Source organism: Labeo rohita, chromosome 3, assembly GCF_022985175.1.
Source record: "Labeo rohita strain BAU-BD-2019 chromosome 3, IGBB_LRoh.1.0, whole genome shotgun sequence".
In the NCBI taxonomy this organism is placed as follows: Eukaryota; Metazoa; Chordata; class Actinopteri; order Cypriniformes; family Cyprinidae; genus Labeo; species Labeo rohita.
In genome coordinates, this window is record NC_066871.1 from 46,361,731 (window position 1) to 46,382,031 (window position 20,301).

The 20,301-nt window shown below is 38.7% G+C and overlaps 2 protein-coding genes and 1 pseudogene across 3 annotated transcripts in view; 2 read left to right on the forward strand and 1 right to left on the reverse strand.

Annotated features, from left to right (window-relative positions):
• Positions 1-100: 100 nt before the first annotated feature.
• Positions 101-2,077, forward strand: LOC127158628 (uncharacterized). Its single transcript, XM_051101690.1, has 7 exons — positions 101-477; positions 984-1,051; positions 1,128-1,301; positions 1,361-1,422; positions 1,507-1,569; positions 1,652-1,720; positions 1,806-2,077. The coding sequence occupies exons 1-7, from the start codon at positions 317-319 to the stop codon at positions 1,962-1,964; spliced, it is 756 nt and encodes a 251-aa protein (XP_050957647.1). The 5' UTR covers positions 101-316; the 3' UTR covers positions 1,965-2,077.
• On the reverse strand, positions 1,996-3,639 carry LOC127158619 (putative nuclease HARBI1; annotated as a pseudogene).
• A 7,506-nt stretch (positions 3,640-11,145) lies between these two features.
• The window catches only part of LOC127162910 (GTPase IMAP family member 8), a 46,564-nt gene continuing 37,408 nt past the window's right edge, over positions 11,146-20,301 (forward strand). The window contains exons 1-3 of one of the 2 annotated variants that reach the window (XM_051105832.1): positions 11,146-11,312; positions 17,843-18,520; positions 18,666-20,093. In XM_051105832.1, coding sequence (XP_050961789.1) covers positions 11,294-11,312; positions 17,843-18,520; positions 18,666-19,546 — 1,578 coding nt within the window. In that variant the 5' untranslated portion in view covers positions 11,146-11,293 and the 3' untranslated portion in view covers positions 19,547-20,093. Of the gene's footprint in view, positions 11,313-17,842; positions 18,521-18,665; positions 20,094-20,301 lie in introns of those variants that run through there. The other variant, XM_051105830.1, reaches the window with a different exon arrangement.

The following is a 20,301-nucleotide window of genomic DNA, read 5'->3' on the forward strand; positions in this document are numbered from 1 at the left end:
TGCTCCCTCCAAAAGGGCTTAATTTGCGCCGCATCCTGCCATAACGGGATCCGAGGATCTATTATTCGAGAGCTGTAATCATGTAGGTTGACACACCTGGGGCCTGTACCATGAACGTAGATGAACAAACTCAGAGTTACAGGATTAGTTTTGGGTTGACAAATCCAAACCCATTCAATCAGGCATTATTGGTACCATGATGAAGCTCATCAACTTTCTTTGTTAACCCAGGCTTTGATCCTTAAGCATGATTACTTGAGGCGCGCGCGTGCACATAAAAGAGTGACGTGCCACCGAACAACCAATTGCGTTCGACATGGAGAGAGGGAGGTCCTTATATTTCTCCGCTGAGGAGCAAACTATTATAATGCAGAAATACAATGAATTTAAGCACGTTTTACAAGCGCGCAGTAATACCGTGTCTGCTGCCAAAGCGAGAGAAGACTGTTGGAGAAAGATTGCGGATAGCGTTAATGCGTAAGTTAAATACATATTTTATACATCAAGGTCTAATTATGTATATGTAACGTTAGTTTATCTATTTGCACGCCCGTAAAAATTATGCTAACACTTTACAATAACAGTGTAATTGTTAAAAGCATTCGACCGGACAAATGAAGAATGATCACTAAAGTTGTAGTGTTACTAACTAATTTTCAATTACTGGATTTCAATATGCTTTCACTACTGAACTACTGTTAACAGTTAAAATAATTTTAATTGCTTGCGCACACACACACACACACACACACACACACACACACACATATATATATACATACATACATACATACATACATACATACATATATACATACATATATATGTATATATATATATGGCTATATAGTATAGGGCTATGTATGTATATAACTATATTCATATGAAGGCATTGTGTAAATACACAAAATTACAATGTATTTTTATTTGTTTATGTAAATGTGAAAATGATACAAGATCATATTACTTGACTTTATATTTAGATGCAACCCAAACTCCAAACGTACTTGGCAGCAGATCAGGACAAAATATAAAAATATACTTCAAAGTGGTGAGTATTTCTGATGATGTGTGTGTTTTTTTTTTTTTTTGAATGAGAACATTGTATCACAAACGCTTCTTGGCAGCAAACAGAAAAAAGTGTGACGGCCGAAAAACAGGAGGAGGACCACCTCCTCCAGAATACACTGTGGCAGAGGAGTTGGCTCTAAGTAACAATGAGGGGCGACCAATAATGGATGGTATTTCAGGTGCTAGACAGTCTGACCCTGGTGCTGGCTCCTCTAAGCAAGTAACAGTGGGTATGTGTCCAAAGCCTTACTACATTATTTATTTTTGTATTACTAACTATGTTATGCAGTAGATGGAAACACAGTGGCCCTGCTAAAGCCATCACACATACATGCAGTCTCCCAGACAGAGGTCAGTATACAGCAAAATGAACACTTTGAACATAACCTGTTTTACAACATTTCTGCTTTACATAGGCCTATTTTTCTTATTTAGAGTGTAACAAATGAGGAGACACTGTCTGCCTGTTCTGAGACTGAAGGCACTGGGCTTGCTGAGGTGAGTGCTGTTGACTTAATTATTGCACACATGTGAATGTATAGCAATAAAGTGACTCTGGTCCTTTTTTCATTTGTTGTAGGATTTTTCACAACCTACCGCTGAACCTGAGGCCTCTACCTCAATGGGATTCAAAAGGAATGTGAACAAGGTAATGCTTAAACATTACCTAACATTAGAAAGTAGAAAGTGCAATATTTTGTCATTTGATTAACCTTCAGTTTTATTGGTTTCAGGTGGAAACTGACTCAGTCAGGGCCCTTTACAAAAGAAAAATGGAAATAGACTGTACACTGAAGGAGCTTGACTGTGAGCTGAGGAGACTCCAAATAAAAAAAAAATTAAACTGGAGATTAAACAGCTTGAAAAACAGATTTCTGTACGTACACCATTAACCAACTAACACTTTGGCATGAATACAGAATTTTTATTAATGCTACTTTCTCTTGCTCTCTCTCCTTGCTCTACAGCCACATAACCAATAAAAAAACAAAACATCTGTAGTTTCAGTGTGCTTAAGTAAAATATTGTGTTGTGATTGCTTCTCTGACAGCTGCACCAGCTGGGTGGTCAAGTGTGATGGGGTCAATTTCATCAGGGAGAAGCTGGTTTAATGCTGGTACTCGCTCCTTTCTGATAGTGGCTATGTTGTGCAGAATGGCACATGCAGCCACTATCTGTGATGCCCGTTCTGGTGACACTCTTAAGTGCCGAAGGCAGTTGAAGCGTGCCTTTAGGATGCCAAAGGTCATCTCTACCTTGACCCTGGTTTTACTGAGGGCCACATTGAACCGGTTTTGTGATCGTGTCTGGGGGTCAGGATAAGGGGTTAGCAAAAACCTCTGGCATGCATATCCCCTGTCTCCAACTAACACCCCATCAAAAAGCCCTGTCATAAAACAGAAAAGGAAACATTCTGAAAATGTCGCTGTCACATTTTAAAAGAATACTTTAAAGTAGTCTGTAGTGTTCCAAATGTAACTTGCCTTCCTCAAAGCGTTGACACAACAAAGACTCACGGAAAATTCGTGAGTCATGCACTGAGCCGGGCCACTTGGCATCCAAGCTTGTGATCATACATTCATGATCACAAGTCATCTGCAGATGAACACAGTACAGTAGATAATTAAAATGCTATTTTTTTTTATCTAAATACTCACCTAACTAAAGCTAAAAATATCACAATCATAGTACACCTACCTGAATATTAAGGCTGTGAAAAGACTTCCTATTTACATAGTCTGCCTCATGGTCTCCTAGAGCTGTGGAGATTGCAACATGCGTGCAGTCTATTGCTCCTATGACTCTAGGGAATCCTTTTAGATAAAAGTACTGTATTATAGTAAACATGTAAGAGAAATAAAATTATATGATTTTATTAATATATCTCACCTGCAATTTTATAAAAACCCTCTTTAATTGATAAGGTCGATAAAAAGCCAGGGAATACAATAAAGCTGTTTAGGTAGCCTTGCAGTGCGAGGACCACCTTACGAATGGTTCGACAAACCGTGTTTTTTTCCTAGGTGCTCTGCATCACCGATTGCATACAAGTATGTTCCGCTTGCAAAAAAACGCAACGCAATACATACCATTTGCGTTACAGTAAGGGCATGGCTTCGACGCGTCACATTTGTTATGTGCGGCTCTAGAAGTTCGCAAAGATACAATATGCCTTCGGCGGAAAATCTGTATCTTTCATACAAGTAACTATCAGGGAAGGCAATGGGATCTTGTCTGTCCCTAAAAACTCTTTCTCTGCGAAGCGCTCTTCGAACAATTTGCGCGGAAATGTCCACGGGATTTCTCAGAAAAGGACAAGCCATTGCAACAGACACTAGAAATTAGTTGCGTCACTTAAATGTTCACTACTGATTGGTCAAATTTCGTTTTGAGATCTCGAATCCAGAACTTAACCTGCCCCGGAGCAGGTTAGCCGTGCAGCGCAAGTTACCATGGCAATGAACACCAACTGAAGCCGAGTTTCTTTCATGGTACCTAAAACCCAGCATTGGTGCAAACTAATCCTAAACTTACCTGGCTAGCCAGCTAATCCGGCTTCATGGTACAGGCCCCTGTTTCTCTGTTTGCTCTGTTTTTCAAACACCGAACTTCAAAACGTATCAACGCCGCTTTGTACACTCTTGAAGCAAACTTTTTCGGTTTGGTCATTTATTAACTTTTGAAATACTGAACTGAACGCGACGCGAAGTGTTGCCTACTTTGCAATTTTGTTGCTAGATTTAGCAACTTTTCAGACTACCCTAGCAACCGTTTCTTCAAAAAGCAGCAAAAAAATTTAGCTATTTTTACTATTTAGCAACTTTTTGCAACTGTGATTCAAATCACACACAAAAACAACACATTTTCCCTCTAAATTACACAAAATGACGTACTAAATCTAATGAGATACCAAAACAAATAGATTTTGCAAGATTTACCTACATAAGTGTTAGAGATTATTATTATTATTATTATTATTATTATATCAAAATAAAAGACTAAGCTAAATCTAAACATTTCATCTAAATGTATGGGTGCCCAAACTTTCTTGCACTTTCTTGAAGTTTCTTGCATGGTAAGAGCTTGATTAGCTGGTTCAGGTGTGTTTAATTGGGTCTAGCTAAACTCTGCAGGACACCGGCCCTCCAAAGAGTTTTTAGTAAGATGAAAACGACCAGCTGGTGACGCTTGAAAACGCTTTGATTACACAGCATTTTTCCACCTGAGACACACAGCCTCAAAAGAAGGTGGCCACAAAATGAGCGGGGAAGTGGGGAATGGCGGGATTCTTGGTGAGTTATTTATACCTGTTTTAGCCTTTAAATTTAATCACTGCAACCCAATGTTTAGGTTGATTAAGTTAATATTTTTGGGTTGAATAAAATCAAATAAATTAAATGTTACCACGTAAGAATATATTCAGTGAAGAAAAACCCTTTAAAGGGACACCAGTTTTTGTTCTGTGCCGAGTTATATCCTTTCATTACAACATTGATCGCGCAGTGTAGAGAGATTGATTGGTCATACAGAACTTTGTGAGATCGCCATGAACAAAGAGTGACAGCTCCTTAGTGATTTTAATGGGAGCGCTCTTTGCGAGCTTTCTAGGCAGTAATCAATTTAAAATGTAGAACTTTCTTTTTCGAGGATGACATCCGTATAGCAAATTGCAAGCTTGACAGTGATAACTATATCAATGGACAAAATGTGCATTAAGGCTACAGCACCTTCACTAATTTCAGAAGCACCCTCAGTAACTAATTTCTGGAACCAGTCTGGTTAATACGCTTTTATTGTACAACTATATACAAAAACAACAAAATACAAATAAATAAAACAATTGAATAATGCATATTTACAATAAGCACTTAACACAAATAAGTAATAAAATAACAAATAAATAAATAAATAGAGAAGGCTGACTACAATCTGCTTGCTTCCATTTAGTTAGCTGATGCGAGGACAACGTTTGAGCTCAGTATCTGAGCGAAAGCAGAACCAAATCATAAAAGAACAATGTGTGGATTTAAAAGCAAACGTCCAGTTTTTGTGTGAGGAAGGAAGGAAGGAAATTCGCTTACGAGTGGAGAGATGCATGTTCGCGCATTCCATGGATGCGCTATCGTGTTACATTATCGCACTCTCGACATTTGTCGCTGTATCTCAGATGTCTGTTCTATTCAAAAGTAAGTGCCCTGCAAACTTTAATATTCCGCCCTGATTCCAGTTCGAAGACAGCGTATATGTTCTATTCAACGAACATAAAAGTGTGCAAGACATGAATTTAAATTGCATTTATTTACAGAGATTATATTATACTTCTCTAGTAACTTAAGTTTTTTTTTAGTGTGTTCGAAAACGATGCAGGCGGTGGCGTAGTGCAAATCCATGAATGACTGTTAACTAAGTAAAGTAAAGGTCACTTTCCACTGCTCAAGGAGGGAGAAATGAACATTGTGCAGTTCCATGTTAATCGGAACACAGTTCAGTCACGGAGCTCTCTAACTAGCTGGTTATCTGAATCAGGTTAAATAAGAGATGCATGCAATATATACTGCGGTCAGGCCAGCCGCCAAATCGAAAAGCACGGTCAATCTAGCCGCCACTTTATTTCGACGGTCGCGCATGAACTGCGTATTACGGTAAAAGCGTCAGAGAACTGATCCAAATGGCAGGGCTCATCTAGAACGTGATTTTTACCATAGCTCTCATGTATGTATATGTATGTGTTGTTTTGTCTCTACTTTAAGAAGCTATAAAAATAAAAGTTCTAGATTGCACAGATCACTTTCACCTCAGATTGAAAGTGCACCTTGCCATAGTGCTAGCAGCACAGTTTCAGGATTATCTGATGTGGAATTACAAAATAAGAGCCCACCCAAATCTGATTTATACACTGTTTTGTCTATATTTTAAAAGGCTATAAAAATAAAAGTTCTAGATTGCACAGACCACTTTCACCTCAGATTGAGAGTGCACCTTGCCACAGTGCTAGCAACAGAGTTTCAGGATTATCTGATGTGGAATTACAAAATAAGAGCCCACCCAAATCTGATTTATTTGTTGTTTTGTCTCTAAGAAGCTATAAAAATAAAAGTTCTAGATTGCACAGACCACTTTCACCTCAGATTGAAAGAGCACCTTGCCACAGTGCTAGCAGCACAGTTTCTGGATTATCTGATGTGGAATTACAAAATAAGAGCCCACCCAAATCTGATTTATTTGTTGTTTTGTCTCTACTTGAAGAAGCTGTAAAAATAATAGTTCTAGATTGCACAGACCAGTTTCACCTCAGATTGAGAGTGCACCTTGCCACAGTGCTAGCAGCAGAGTTTCAGGATTATCTGATGTGGAATTACAAAATAAGAGCCCACCCAAATCTAATTTATTTGGTGTTTTGTCTCTAAGAAGCTATAAAAATAAAAGTTCTAGATTGCACAGACCACTTTCACCTCAGATTGAAAGTGCACCTTGCCACAGTGCTAGCAGCAGAGTTTCAGGATTATCTGATGTGGAAATACAAAATAAGAGACCACCCAAATCTGATTTATTTGTTGTTTTGTCTGTACTTTAAAAAAATATAGACAAAACAGTGTATAAATCAGATTTGGGTGGGCTCTTATTTTATAATTCCACATCAGATAATCCTGAAACTCTGCTGCTAGCACTGTGGCAAGGTGCACTCTCAATCTGAGGTGAAAGTGGTCTGTGCAATCTAGACCTTTTATTTTTATAGCCTTTTAAAATATAGACAAAACAGTGTATAAATCAGATTTGGGTGGGCTCTTATTTTGTAATTCAACATCAGATAATCCTGAAACTCTGCTGCTAGCACTATGGCAAGGTGCACTTTCAATCTGAGGTGAAAGTGGTCTGTGCAATCTAGACCTTTTATTTTTATAGCCTTTTAAAATATAGACAAAACAGTGTATAAATCAGATTTGGGTGGGCTCTTATTTTGTAATTCAACATCAGATAATCCTGAAACTGTGCTGCTAGCACTGTGGCAAGGTGCACTCTCAATCTGAGGTGAAAGTGGTCTGTGCAATCTAGACCTTTTATTTTTATAGCCTTTTAAAATATAGACAAAACAGTGTATAAATCAGATTTGGGTGGGCTCTTATTTTGTAATTCCACATCAGATAATCCTGAAACTCTGCTGCTAGCACTGTGGCAAGGTGCACTTTTAATCTGAGGTCAAAGTGGTCTGTGCAATCTAGAACTTTTATTTTTATAGCTTCTTAGAGACAAAACAACAAATAAATCAGATTTGGGTGGGCTCTTATTTTGTAATTCCACATCAGATAATCCTGAAACTCTGCTGCTAGTACTGTGGCAAGGTGCACTCTCAATCTGAGGTGAAAGTGGTCTGTGCAATCTAGAACTTTTATTTTTATAGTTTTTTAAAAGTATAGACAGAGAATATATATATATATATATATATATATATATATATATATATATATATATATATATATATATATATATATATATATATATATATATATATATATATATTTATATACACACACACATACATACATATATGAGAGCTATGGTAAAAATCACGTTCTAGACGAGCACTGCCATTTGGATCAGTTCTCTGACGCTTTTACCGTAATGCGCAGTTTATGCGCGACCGTCGAAATAAAGTGGCGGCTAGATTGACTGTGCTTTTCGACTTGGCGGCTGGCCTGACCGCAGTCAATATATGCAGAGCGACGGTACGTGAATGTAATTGAGAAAGGCTGATGTACAGCGGGGAAAATAAGTATTTGACACATCAGCATTTTTATCAGTAAGGGGATTTCTAAGTGGGCTACTGACACAAAATTTCCACCAGATGTAGCCATCAAGCCAAATATTGAATTCATACAAAGAAATCAGAACATTTAAGTATAATAGTTAACTTGAGTCATAATAAATAAAGTTAAATGACACAGGGAATAAGTATTGAACACATGAAGATAACAAGATGCAAAATGGCATAGAAAGCCAGGAGATCACCTGAAATCTGTCAGTATTGAGAGACAAACCCTGCCCCCTTATCAGTACTAATTGATATCAGCTGTTTTAGTCCTAATTGATGGCCTATAAAGGCTTCTCATTAGCCAGGAGGCACACAGGAAAGACTTCATGATGGGTAAAAGCAAAGAACTCTCCCAAGATCTTTGTAATTTTATCGTTGAAAAGCATTCTGATGGGAATGGTTATAGGCACATTTCCAGAATGCTAAATGTTCCTGTGAGCACTGTGGGGGCCATTATCCGGAAATGGAAAGAGCATCAGTTCACCATAAACCGGCCACGATCAGGTGCTCCATGTAAGATCAATCTGAGGTGAAAGTGGTCTGTGCAGTCTAGAACTTTTATTTTTATAGCTTTTTAAAGTAGAGATAAAACAGTGTATAAATCAGATTTGGGTGGGCTCTTATTTTGTAATTCCACATCAGATAATCCTGAAACTCTGCTGTTAGCACTGTGGCAAGGTGCACTTTCAATCTGAGGTGAAAGTGATCTGTGCAATCTAGAACTTTAATTTTTATATCTTCTTAGAGACAAAACAACAAATAAATCAGATTTAGGTGGGCTCTTATTTTGTAATTCCACATCAGATAATCCTGAAACTGTGCTGCTAGCACTGTGGCAAGGTGCACTTTCAATCTGACCTGAAAGTGGTCTGTGCAATCTAGAACTTTTATTTTTATAGCATTTTAAAGTAGAGACAAAACAGTGTATAAATCAGATTTGGGTGGGCTCTTATTTTGTAATTCCACATCAGATAATCCTGATTAATCCACATCAGATATCACATTTCCAGAATGCTAAATGTTCCTGTGAGCACTGTGGGGGCCATTATCCGGAAATGGAAAGAGCATCAGTTCACCATAAACCGGCCACGATCAGGTGCTCCATGTAAGATCCCTGTCCGAGGAGTCCAAAGAATAATCAGGAGAGTTCTCCAAGAGCCAAGAACCACTTGAGCAAAACTTCAGGAAGACCTTGCATCAGCAGGTACTGTTGTTTCAAAGAAAACTATAAGTAATGCACTGAACCGCCATGGCATCCATGCACGCTCACCACGCAAGACCCCATTGCTGAACAAAAAGCATGTTGAGGTTCGGTTAAAGTTTGCGAAACAGCATTTGGAGAAGCCTGTGGATTATTGGGAGACTATAGTATGGTCAGATGAAAGCAAAATTGAACTTTTTGGCAGTCATTCTACACACCATGTTTGGAGAAAAAATGGCACTGCCCACCACCCCAAGAACACCATACCAACAGTTAAGTTTGGGGGTGGAAGCATCATGGTTTGGGGCTGCTTTTCAGCAAGGGGTACTGGCAGACTTCATATTCAATAACAGAATACATCTTGATGTCTACTACTAGTATATGATAACCCATAACTTTATTCAATCTACTAAAATATAGGAGGTTAAATACCGATTAATGACGTGAATAATAATCACTCAAAGAGGCTATATAGAATGTATATATCTATGAAAGCCTTGATGGATCCAGGATTCCACAAAGACCCTCATTCATCTATAAACGCATGGATGCTGAACTTTATAGGGCTTTATAATGAAGACTTTTGAGGGGAATTAAAATGAGAACTTGATCTGCGTTATCAAGTCAGACGCACATAACCATTGATTTCACTGATCAAGTGTGTGATTGTGTTACCACTGATGGGAATAACACTTCCTTCCTCACTTTTCTGGAATTATAGCGCTCTCATGCTCATTTAGTAAATCTGGAATACATAACTTTTTGTCCAGCTTTATTTTTTTCTACAATGTACAATTGTTTTAAGAAATACAGTAATTTGAACACTTATTACCATTAGTTTCACTATTATTTTGCACTATTGCATTACATGTTTTCATTCTGCTGATGATGGTATTTGCAGTGGCACTTTTCCCACATCCAGTTTTTCCCAGAAGAATCAGTCTGGGGTGCGTTTCCCAAAAGCATTGTTAGCTAACTATGGGGGTTGGGTCCATTGAACTCTATTGGTAACGACGGAACTTGCGACCATAGTTGGCTTTGGGAAACGCACCCCTGATCTGGTCTTTCCTCTCAGGAATCTGCTGAATATCATCTGGACTTTTGGCAAAAAGCCTGTCCTATTGGCAGAGAATGAATGTGCATTTGCCTGTTTGTTTTTTTTGTTCAAATCATTACGAAAATCCACTCATGATTTTACGCAGCAAACATGTAGAGCTAAATGCGAAAAATGGTTTAAAGGCTGAAATGTGAAGTTTATGATTTTATAAGACTTTATTTTGTAAAAACATGCATCTGAACTGTAAATCATGCGTTTTTAGATTGTCATCGACTTTTTTTGTTTGCTCAATTTGTACACTAAACACAGGTTGGAGCTCTTATTTTTGAACTAATTAATTTAACTTTAAAATCCCCCTGCAGCCCCAGATGCTTTCAGATCCTAGAAACACTCCTGATCATAATTAAACACTGTATGTCAGTATAACGGATCTGTGCATTTATTGCATTAATAATGTGTTCGTAATTAAGTACTTTATTGCTTTAATAAGTATTTGTGTATATTTACAGAAGAGGGTGGTACATGATCGTAACAGAATCTAGTTTGACAACATTGTAGTAAATATTTTTGGTGCATCAAAAATTGTGCTCATTAAGATGCAGGATTTCAACCATCTAAATTTGAAATAATTCGCCTGTAATCTGTAGGTAGAGTCAGTAGGCGGCAGTAGAGCTTCAGATGTTGATCAGAAATCCCAGAACATTAAAAGATATTGATCCGAGAACTGGTCAACCAAACGACTTGGACCCGAAGACTCGGGAGATTAAGTAATCATTTTTTTTTTTTTTTCATTATAATTCTATATACGTTTCACAAGTATATGACATTCATTTCCTTTTAATGTGTATATGAACCACACAAAAAGAGAGACAAACAAACAAACAAACAAACAAACAAACAAAAAAAAAAAAAAACAGCTCAGCACGATGGCATGAGGAGATCACGCTCCTCTAACAGGAAAAGCAGGTTCCTGCAGTGAGGAGGAGCGTAACAAACAACGAAAAGTGAAAGTGTGAAAGAGAACTTATTTTTTCTCAAGTTTTAGATGACAAAATCCTCGACATGACATGTTTCATAAAGAGTGAGATTTGTTCGTTTTGTACTTTGATTGTTTTCTGAGAAGCCTTATATTGGACTTGAAATCGGTGTGGAGATGGCGGAAGGACCTTCAAGTAAGAATAGCCTATTATTATTAGACTCAGTGACATGGCAGTCACGCCATTCTATATATATATATATATATATATAATTTTTTTTTTTTTTTTTTTTTTGTTATCTAGGATATTTTTGTAGGCTAGCTACATATCATTGAATTTGTTTGTTCTGTTTCTTTTTCTTTTTCTGCTTCTTCTTACTTTATTTATAAACACCAAACTGAGCCATATTGTCGAAGTCGTTAAATTGTCTTCTTATTGTTAATATTTCTAACCTAAAAATGTAGAATTGTTCAAACGTTTTTAGACCTTCGCGTGACTCTCTGCATGACGTCGCTCATTGTTCACAAGTCATTAGTCAGCTATAAAAAGCACCAGAGGGAGCTTATTTACTCTTGGTTGAATAAATCTGGCATTAAGACAGGTGTTATGAAAACATTATGTGTAAGTTGTCTACAGATATTTTAGTCTTAATTTTAGTGTAATTTTTATATTTGAAAATAAATAGCAGTTGAATAGAATAGCAGTGAGAAAACAGTACAAAGGGCATAAGACAATAACAGCGCCTTTCATTCTTGCTGGAACGCCCAAACAGGGTGCACAGAGGTTAATGTTCAGACTGACAGCCAACAACAATCACATATCCCACACAGTGTTAGGGAATAGCCACAATTTACCAGATATAAAAATCTGATTTTGCTCATCTCAAACGAGCCTAATATGACATTAATGAAGCATCTATAGGTAGGCCTACTAGTGCACATATAATGCAATCCAAACTTTTCATGTCTGAGACTTGCCTTGAATTATTTTTACCAATTTTATTATCAATTTTGACAGCATATGCAAACAAAAATGTGTACTTTTTTCAATGCAAAATTATTTACATTCCCACTGTTTATAATTGGGCTTTCCCCCTCTACCCTTATTAAATGTGTCATCTTTCACATCAAATTCTTACATTGTCTCAATTAATTCACTTGGAATAATAAGACACTTTTTTGTTACCATTTAAATAAAATCAGTATCAACAAACTCCATCTTACCACTGCAGAGGAAACAGAAGCTGCATCTGAAGTAGCATTAGATGTATTTATACAGACTGTTTGATGAACCACAACATTTCATATGCATAAATAATTTTAAAGGATTAATCTTTTAAATTTTTTTTTGAACACACAAATTAGAAATGTTAGAAAAAATGCAATGATACTTTTAAATATGAAACCAAACCACCAGTAGGTAGGGGCAAATGGCTGTTTTAATGAGTGAGTCATTTAGTCATGGTTGGCCCCATCATTCTAAAAGGCATTCACAAATCACACAGAATGTTTTTGGTTTGAAAAAAAGCAAGCCACAGCAATGGAATTTGAAACAACAACAACAACAAAAACAATGCTTTTTAAAATCTTTTAAACTTCTTTTGATATTAAAGACACAGATTTTATATACTAGAGAGCTAAGACAAAAAGGGTAATGTCCTGATATGTGAAGTTTTCTCTCAAATTTCACTAGTCATAAACAATATACTTTTAAGACAATGGTACCATAATTAAAGTGGATATTTTAATGCTTAATGTGGCTTATGCATTAAGACAGTGATATTAAAAGATCAAACTCTGCAGAAGAGCCTGGAATATGAATGCATCTGTAACACCACGCCAGCAGAGGGAGCCCTCACCCTTTGACTGCCTGTTGCTGCTCCCTCTGCTGCTTCTCTGGTAACTTCCTGTTTGGTGGCCATTTAAGGAGGCCTAAACCAAACAGGCCCTGTGAAGTATTGTTTTGCTGTGTGGACTCTACTGTAGCATCTGGACCAATCAGACATATAGTTATTTGTTACATTTAACAAATAATCTTTAAAACCAACAACCCAGCTATATGCTGGAGTTTAGAAGACAACCCCCCAAAAGCAACTAACACCCCAAAAGGGCTTAGTTGCCAGGGTGACCATCTGATATCACAGGTTTTATTGCCTCAAGGAATGCAAACGGAGCACACTACATTTCTCCATAGGAAAGACACAATGCCTATAGAAATTGACTCTTTCCTATTCATTCACAGACAAACCTTTCTTTGACCTTCCTATCACACATAGCCCAGGTCATTGTGTACAGTACTACTGCATTGTATTTTAATTTTGTCTGTTGTATTTGTATTTGTCTTTCTACTGTTTTATGCATGCATTATGATAGATGACTAGTCATATAACCCACCTATGTCATGCTTGGTTTCTTTGAATTCGTATTTTGATGATCTAAAAGATGGTGTAAATTAGATGTTGATACCCATGCAACATATTAGTGTTTTAAGAAACCTTAGTAGTTTTTGCATCAACACCCAATCGAATTACGTATGCAAAATACCATGCTCACAGACAAAGAGTCGTAAACTTTCCCTCCAAAGGTGAAAGTTACCATTGGTTCGTGGACCTCCTGGAGGCGCAGCCTCCAGAGAGCTTAAAGGCAAACGGTTGACCACCTCCCTTCTCTCTCTCCCTCATCTTTTCTTCTTCACTCTCTTCACTCGTCTGCAACATCTTACGATTGCTGCCCGTGTGGAGGAACCCACGGGGAGCCGGAGCCGGCACAGGGCGTGCCCAGCGGGCCCGACAGGCCCAACATACAGAGCTGTGGCTCTCGACCACAAAGAGCCAGACAGTTCCACTTAACCCTGGAAGTCATCTTCATGACTCGCCTCAGCCAGTCAGTGGTTCTTTTAGATCCCAAGAAGATGAGCTAGAACTCTTCAGGACTTCCCTAAGCACGCGCCAGGCCTTGCGGCCTTGTCTTTCCATTCCACAAAGATCACAGGACTTCAGCTGGGTCCCTCTCAGCTCTTGGTTCTTCTTCACATTTCACATGGGAAGAACCTCCCAGTCACCAACAAGTCAGGACATCTTTGGAATTCATCACTCTTCAGACCCGGAAGAACGTGATTAAAATTCCAAAACCACCACTGCTTCAAACCATCAAAACTTTCAGCCGAGACTGCATTTGGACACTTGTTCGACGACCAAGGCAATGCAAGTATCGTACATTTAACTAAACAAAACAGAGGTTTAGTATAAGCTGTAGACAGCACTGATGGTTTCACTCAGGTGGCTAACTGACTCTTTTCATAGCTTCATTTCCTTGTCTCTCTCTAACTGCTTCTCACTGACCATTCCCCCATGTATGAGTGATTTTCATGTTTGTTTGTTTAGATTAGTTATGTGTTAGTCCTTCGTTAATAAACTATTGTGCACAAATTACATGAGTTTGGATTCTGATTCTGCCTTGCAAATTAATGTCCCTTTACGATTCTGATTCGAGCTACTTGCTCTAATGCAATGGTACTTTAAGAAAGTTATTTTCTGTGGCCAAGAAAATATAATTTCTTAGAGTTGATATAAAGATTATACTGAATGTTCGCCGGGCAAACAGATTAGTTGATGGAAAACTGATTCTGCTACAGTTACTACTGGCAGCTGATATAAATAATTATAATTAATCACAATTAATTGTAATTATTTATATACATTTCCCTTTGAGCTAAATCGCGACACTACTAAGCGTTTTCTCTTGTTTCATTGCCTTTTTTGCCACGGTTTTGTTTCTTGTCATTGTTTTGCTTTGTTTTTTTTACCATCGTTCTGTCTAGTTCTTTGCTATAGTTTTTGCCTTGTTTCATAGCCTTGTTTATTTGTCACTTTGGACTGCTCTCTCTTGGATTTTGACCTTCTGCCTGTTTATTGGATTCGTCTTTTGTCTTGCCTATGTGTCACTGTTTTGTTTGGATATCGACCCTGCCTGTCTTGACTACGCTGTGTTTATTAAAGCTTGCATCTGGATCTTACACGCTTCCCTGAGTCCTGTTACAGAATACTTCGCCCCCCAAAGATCCAGCGGCTTTCAGAGACACAAATCAAACCATGGACCCAGCATCACGCCTCGTTCGACTCTGTCAAGGTAACCGGCCAATTGAACAATACGTTATGGACTTTTGTGAACTTAGTCACTTGGTGGATTTTAAGGAAAGCTTCCTCAAGGACATTTTCTTCTTTGGTTTATGCAAAGACATTTCAAATAAAATGCCTAGTCATCACCGCCACTGGTCTCTAGTCCGTTATATTGACTATGCTCCGTTGCTTGCGGGATCATCATTTACTGTGGGGATCGCGGATGAGGGACCCCGTGAACCTTCAGTAATCACTAAGCCAAAGCCTGCTCACATCGCACCTGCCAAGCTAAAGCCTGCTCAAGTCACGTCTGGAATTATTCAAGTAACGTCAGAGCCCTATCATGCCATGCCTGCCAAGCCAAAGCCTGCTCAAGTCATGTCCACCAAGCCACAGCCTTCTCATGTCATGTCCACCAAGCCAAGGCCTGTTCGCGTCACGTCTGCCAAGCCAAAGCCTGCTCAAGTCATATCTACCGAGCCACAGTTTACTCACGTCACGTCTTCTGCTCCAAGGCCTGTCCACGTCACATCTTCTGCTCCAAGGCCTGTCCACGTCACATCTTCTGCTCCAGGGCCTGCTCACGCCATGCTTGCCCGTCCAGAGTCTGTACCTGTCATGGCCGACCTCCCACAGCCAGCTCACAAAATGGCTACCATCTCCAAGCCAGTCCACAAGATGGCCGCCATCCCAGAGCCTGTTCACAAGATGGCCGCCATCCCCAAGCCTGTTCACAAGATGGCTGCTACTCCTGAGCCTCATCAGTTCAAAATCATCTCATCCAAATCTCATCTCGCCATGTCTGCTGCACCCAAAGCAAATCAAGTGATAGCTGATCCTTCGGTGTCAAGTCAAGTCAGGGCTGCACTTTCAGTGCCAAGTCAAGTTACAGCTGTTGCTTCGGAATCAAGTCAAGCTACAGCTGTAGTTCTTGAATCAAGTCAAGTCACAGCTGTTGTTCCTGAATCAAGCCAAGGTACAGCTGTTGTTCCTGAGTCAAGTCAAGTTACAGCTGGGTTGTCTGTTACGCCAAACCACAGCTGATCTCCATAAGCCAAGCCAAGTTACAACAGATCTTCATGAGCCAAGTCAAGTTTCTGCTGTCTTTCCCGAGCCAAGCCAAGCCACAGTTGATCTTCATGAGCCAAGCCAAGTTACAGCAAATCTTCATGAGCTAAGTCAAGTTACTGCTGTTGTTCCCAAGTCAAGCCACAGCTGACCTTAATGAGCCAAGTCAAGTCACAGCTAACCTTCATGAGCCGAGCCAAGTCAAGTCACAGCTGGTCTTCACGAGCCACGTCAAGACACAGCTGTTCTTCATAAGTCAAGTCACGGCAGACCTCCCTAAGTCAAGTCACGGCAGACCTCCCTGAATAAAGTCAAGTAACTGGATCCTCGCCAAGCCACGGCCGTCATGCCAGAACCTCGCCAGGTGCCGTCTGACCTCCAAGAGCCTTGTCACGTCTCAGCTCACCCCCCCAGAGCCTCGTCACGTATCAGCTGACATCAAAAAGCCTCGCCAAGTCTCGTCTCAGCTCCCAAGCCACGCAGGGCCCACGCTCCCAAGCCACGCAAGGCCCACACTCCTAAGCCACATGTCCACAGCGTCCACTTCCTCAAGACCAGCAGGCATCCCACTATCTTCTGCACTGCCTGTAATGGCTGCTGCCATTTTGGAGGTGGCGGCTCCGGCTGCAGAACCTCCTATGGGGCGGCGTCCAATCATGAACTCTCTGCCCATCATGTCACGGCCAAGGAGGCCTATCGTGAACTCACTGCTCTACTATGGATGTCATTTGTTCCACTGTGGATATCTGTGCTCCTGCCTGCTCTGCCTGTCTCGCCATGGCTCCCTGTTATGCCTGCTCTGCCTGCCCCTGTAACGCCACGCCAGCAGAGGGAGCCCTCACCCTTTGACTGCCTGTTGCTGCTTCTCTGGTAACTTCCTGTTTGGTAGCCATTTAAGGAGGCCTAAACCAAACAGGCCCCGTGAAGTATTGTTTTGCTGTGCGGACTCTAAGCGTTTTCTCTTGTTTCATTGCCTTCTGTCTAGTTTTGTCTAGTTCTTTGCCATAGTTTTTGCCTTGTTTCATAGCCTTGTTTGTCACTTTGGACTGCTCTCTCTTGGATTTTGACCTTCTGCCTGTTTATTGGATTCGTCTTTTGTCTTGCCTATGTGTCACTGTTTTGTTTGGATATCGACCCTGCCTGTCTTGACTAATAATATGCAATTATGTTAAAGAGCTTAGTTAAAGAGAGATTTGTAACAATAAATAAAAAGTATAAATAATAAAAAGTGTGTGTATGTATGTGTGTGTGTGTGTATATATATATATATATATATATATATATATATATATATATATATATATATATATATATATATATATATATATATATAATTTATTTATTTATTATTAATAATAATTATTATTATTATTATTATTATTATTTATTTATTTATTTTAACGTTTAATTGGTTTACTCTGTAAGTTTAAAAGGGTTTTATTTTTTTTTTCATTACTGTTTCAGAGCAACTGATATTTTGTCTTATACTTTGCCTGCAATAAGAATGACCACTTGACTTAAAATATCATGATTTTTTCAGAGATGTCAGCGATCAGCTCCACTACAGATAATCCAGAAATCCAGATTTTTCTGATGGGCAGAAATGCTTCTGGAAAAAGCTCATCAGGAAACACAATACTGGGAGAAAGAAAGTTTAAAGTTCATGTACAACAGAAAATTCATGTAGCTGAAAATGAGTTTGGCAAAGATTGTGAGGGTAAAACACAGATTGGTGGGAAGAAGGTACATGTGATTGATTGTCCAGATCTACTGGATCCAGATCTGAATAAAGAGAAGCTGGAGATGATGAAAGAGCAGCTGGTCTCTCGATGTTCAGCAGGCCTCAGTGCAGTTCTGCTGGTTGTTCCTTTAGTGAGAGATGTGCAAAATGAGGAAGAGATCTTGGGTTATATTAAGTGTTTATTTGGTCCTGAAGTTCAGAAATACATCATGATCCTGTTCACACATGGAGATGAACTAAATGATCTGGGTGAGACCATTGATGAACATCTACAAAGCAAAGATCATGCTGATCTCCAGCAACTGGTGACTGAATGTGGAGGAAAGTTTCACTGTTTTAATAACAAGAATAAATCAGACGGTCAGATACAAGAATTACTGCTGAAGATTGAAAAAATGATGATGGAGAATGGAGGGAAATTTATCATGGAACAAATTAGGAGGAGGAGAAAAAGCAAGGATACTCCTGAAGTCATTTGTAGGTTTTTGCCATTATAATTGACTTCAATAATACAAACATTTGGCAATTTATTCAATAGTTTGTTCACTAATTTGTTGCACTAATCTTAAGGGAAAAATACATAGAGAATACAATTATTAATGATTTGATCTTTCTGTTGTAGTTTCAGGAGAGTCTCCAAAGAAAGATCAGATCAGGCTGGTTCTACTGGGGAAAACTGGATCTGGGAAAAGTGCCACTGGAAACACCATCATTGGCAGAAATGTGTTTAAATCTTCAGCCAGTTCAAGCTCTCAGACAAAACAATGCAGCTCAAAAACTAATGAGAGGATGGGTAAAGAGATTACAGTGATTGACACACCGGGACTTTTTGATAATAAACTCAGTGAAGAGGAGGTTCAAACTGAACTACTGAAATGCATAACATACTCGTCACCTGGACCACACGCTTTTATTATTGTGATTAAAGTGGGTCGATTCACTGAGGAGGAGAAAAATACAATAAAGGGGCTCAAAGAAGTGTTTGGAGAACAGATAGAAAAATACACCATGATCATCTTTACCCACAAAGATCAATTAGAGAAAGAAAAGAAAACCATTGAAAATTATCTACAGAATGCGGATCCAGATCTTCAGTCCCTCGTTCGGAGTTGTGGAAACCGATTCTTCTGTCTGAACAACAACACTGCCAGTTTCCCACAGTTCAACGATCTGATTAGTAAAATAGAGATGATGGTGGCAGAAACTGGAGGATACTTCAGAAATGAAACATTTGAGGGAACAGAGAAATGCATTCAGGAGATTCAGAAACAGAAATTACATGAGAAAATGGACCATTTAGGTTTAGCTGAAGAGTCTCAATGTGAAGAAGACCATTTAATCCAAACACATGAGTACATGACAGTTCTAGTCAGATGGTTAAGGGTGAAAGGGGATGAAATGAACAACATAAAGGAACTTGAGAGAAAAGGAATCAATAATATAGATGCAGTAACACGCGCACTCAGAGCCACAGAAAAACAGGACATGTGTGGAGTTCAGTGAGATCAGACACACAACACAAAGCATTTTTTCTCCAGGCCTTTTATTATATATTATATATATTTAATATACTTAAACTGATTGATTTTTCCACTATTATTTGCTATATGTTCAATTATAATAGTGAATCATGTGTAGAGGTTTGTATAAGTGCTCTGTGTGAATGTATTGTTCTGTTTCAGTGAGGTGCTGTAGCTCAACCTTGAAGAAAAACGATATTTTATCTAATGGTGTATTTGCAGGGGTTGTTTAGAGATATGACAGGCATGTGACAGTGCAAAAGGAGCAGTCTGCAGGAGAATCAACAGATTTATGTACGATAGTTGCTTACAAATGTATCTTAGTGTCTCCAAGACACTGTCTTTAAGAAAAAAAACATAATGTTGTATGTTGCTAGAATTATCTGTACTGTTAAACTATCAAAACCTCATTTTGCAGTGTTTTGTATGAACTGTGAACATTGTAGGCCCCCAGGAGGCAGAACCTGTAATTTTTTTTTTCTTTTCTTTTTTTTTTTTTATTAACAAAACAATACCATACACACACTGGCTGAAATACAACAACAATGAAATAAAAAATGTACATACAATAACAAACAGAGCATTGTATCACAGATCAAAATTGACAATAACCGGGGAGAATACATTAATTATCTATACACCTCTAGCAACACATTCCAAACTGCAAAATGTCACAGGTAGAGGCATTTATGGAGTTAAGGTATGGAGTCCATATGCGATTAAAAGCATCGGTTGTCA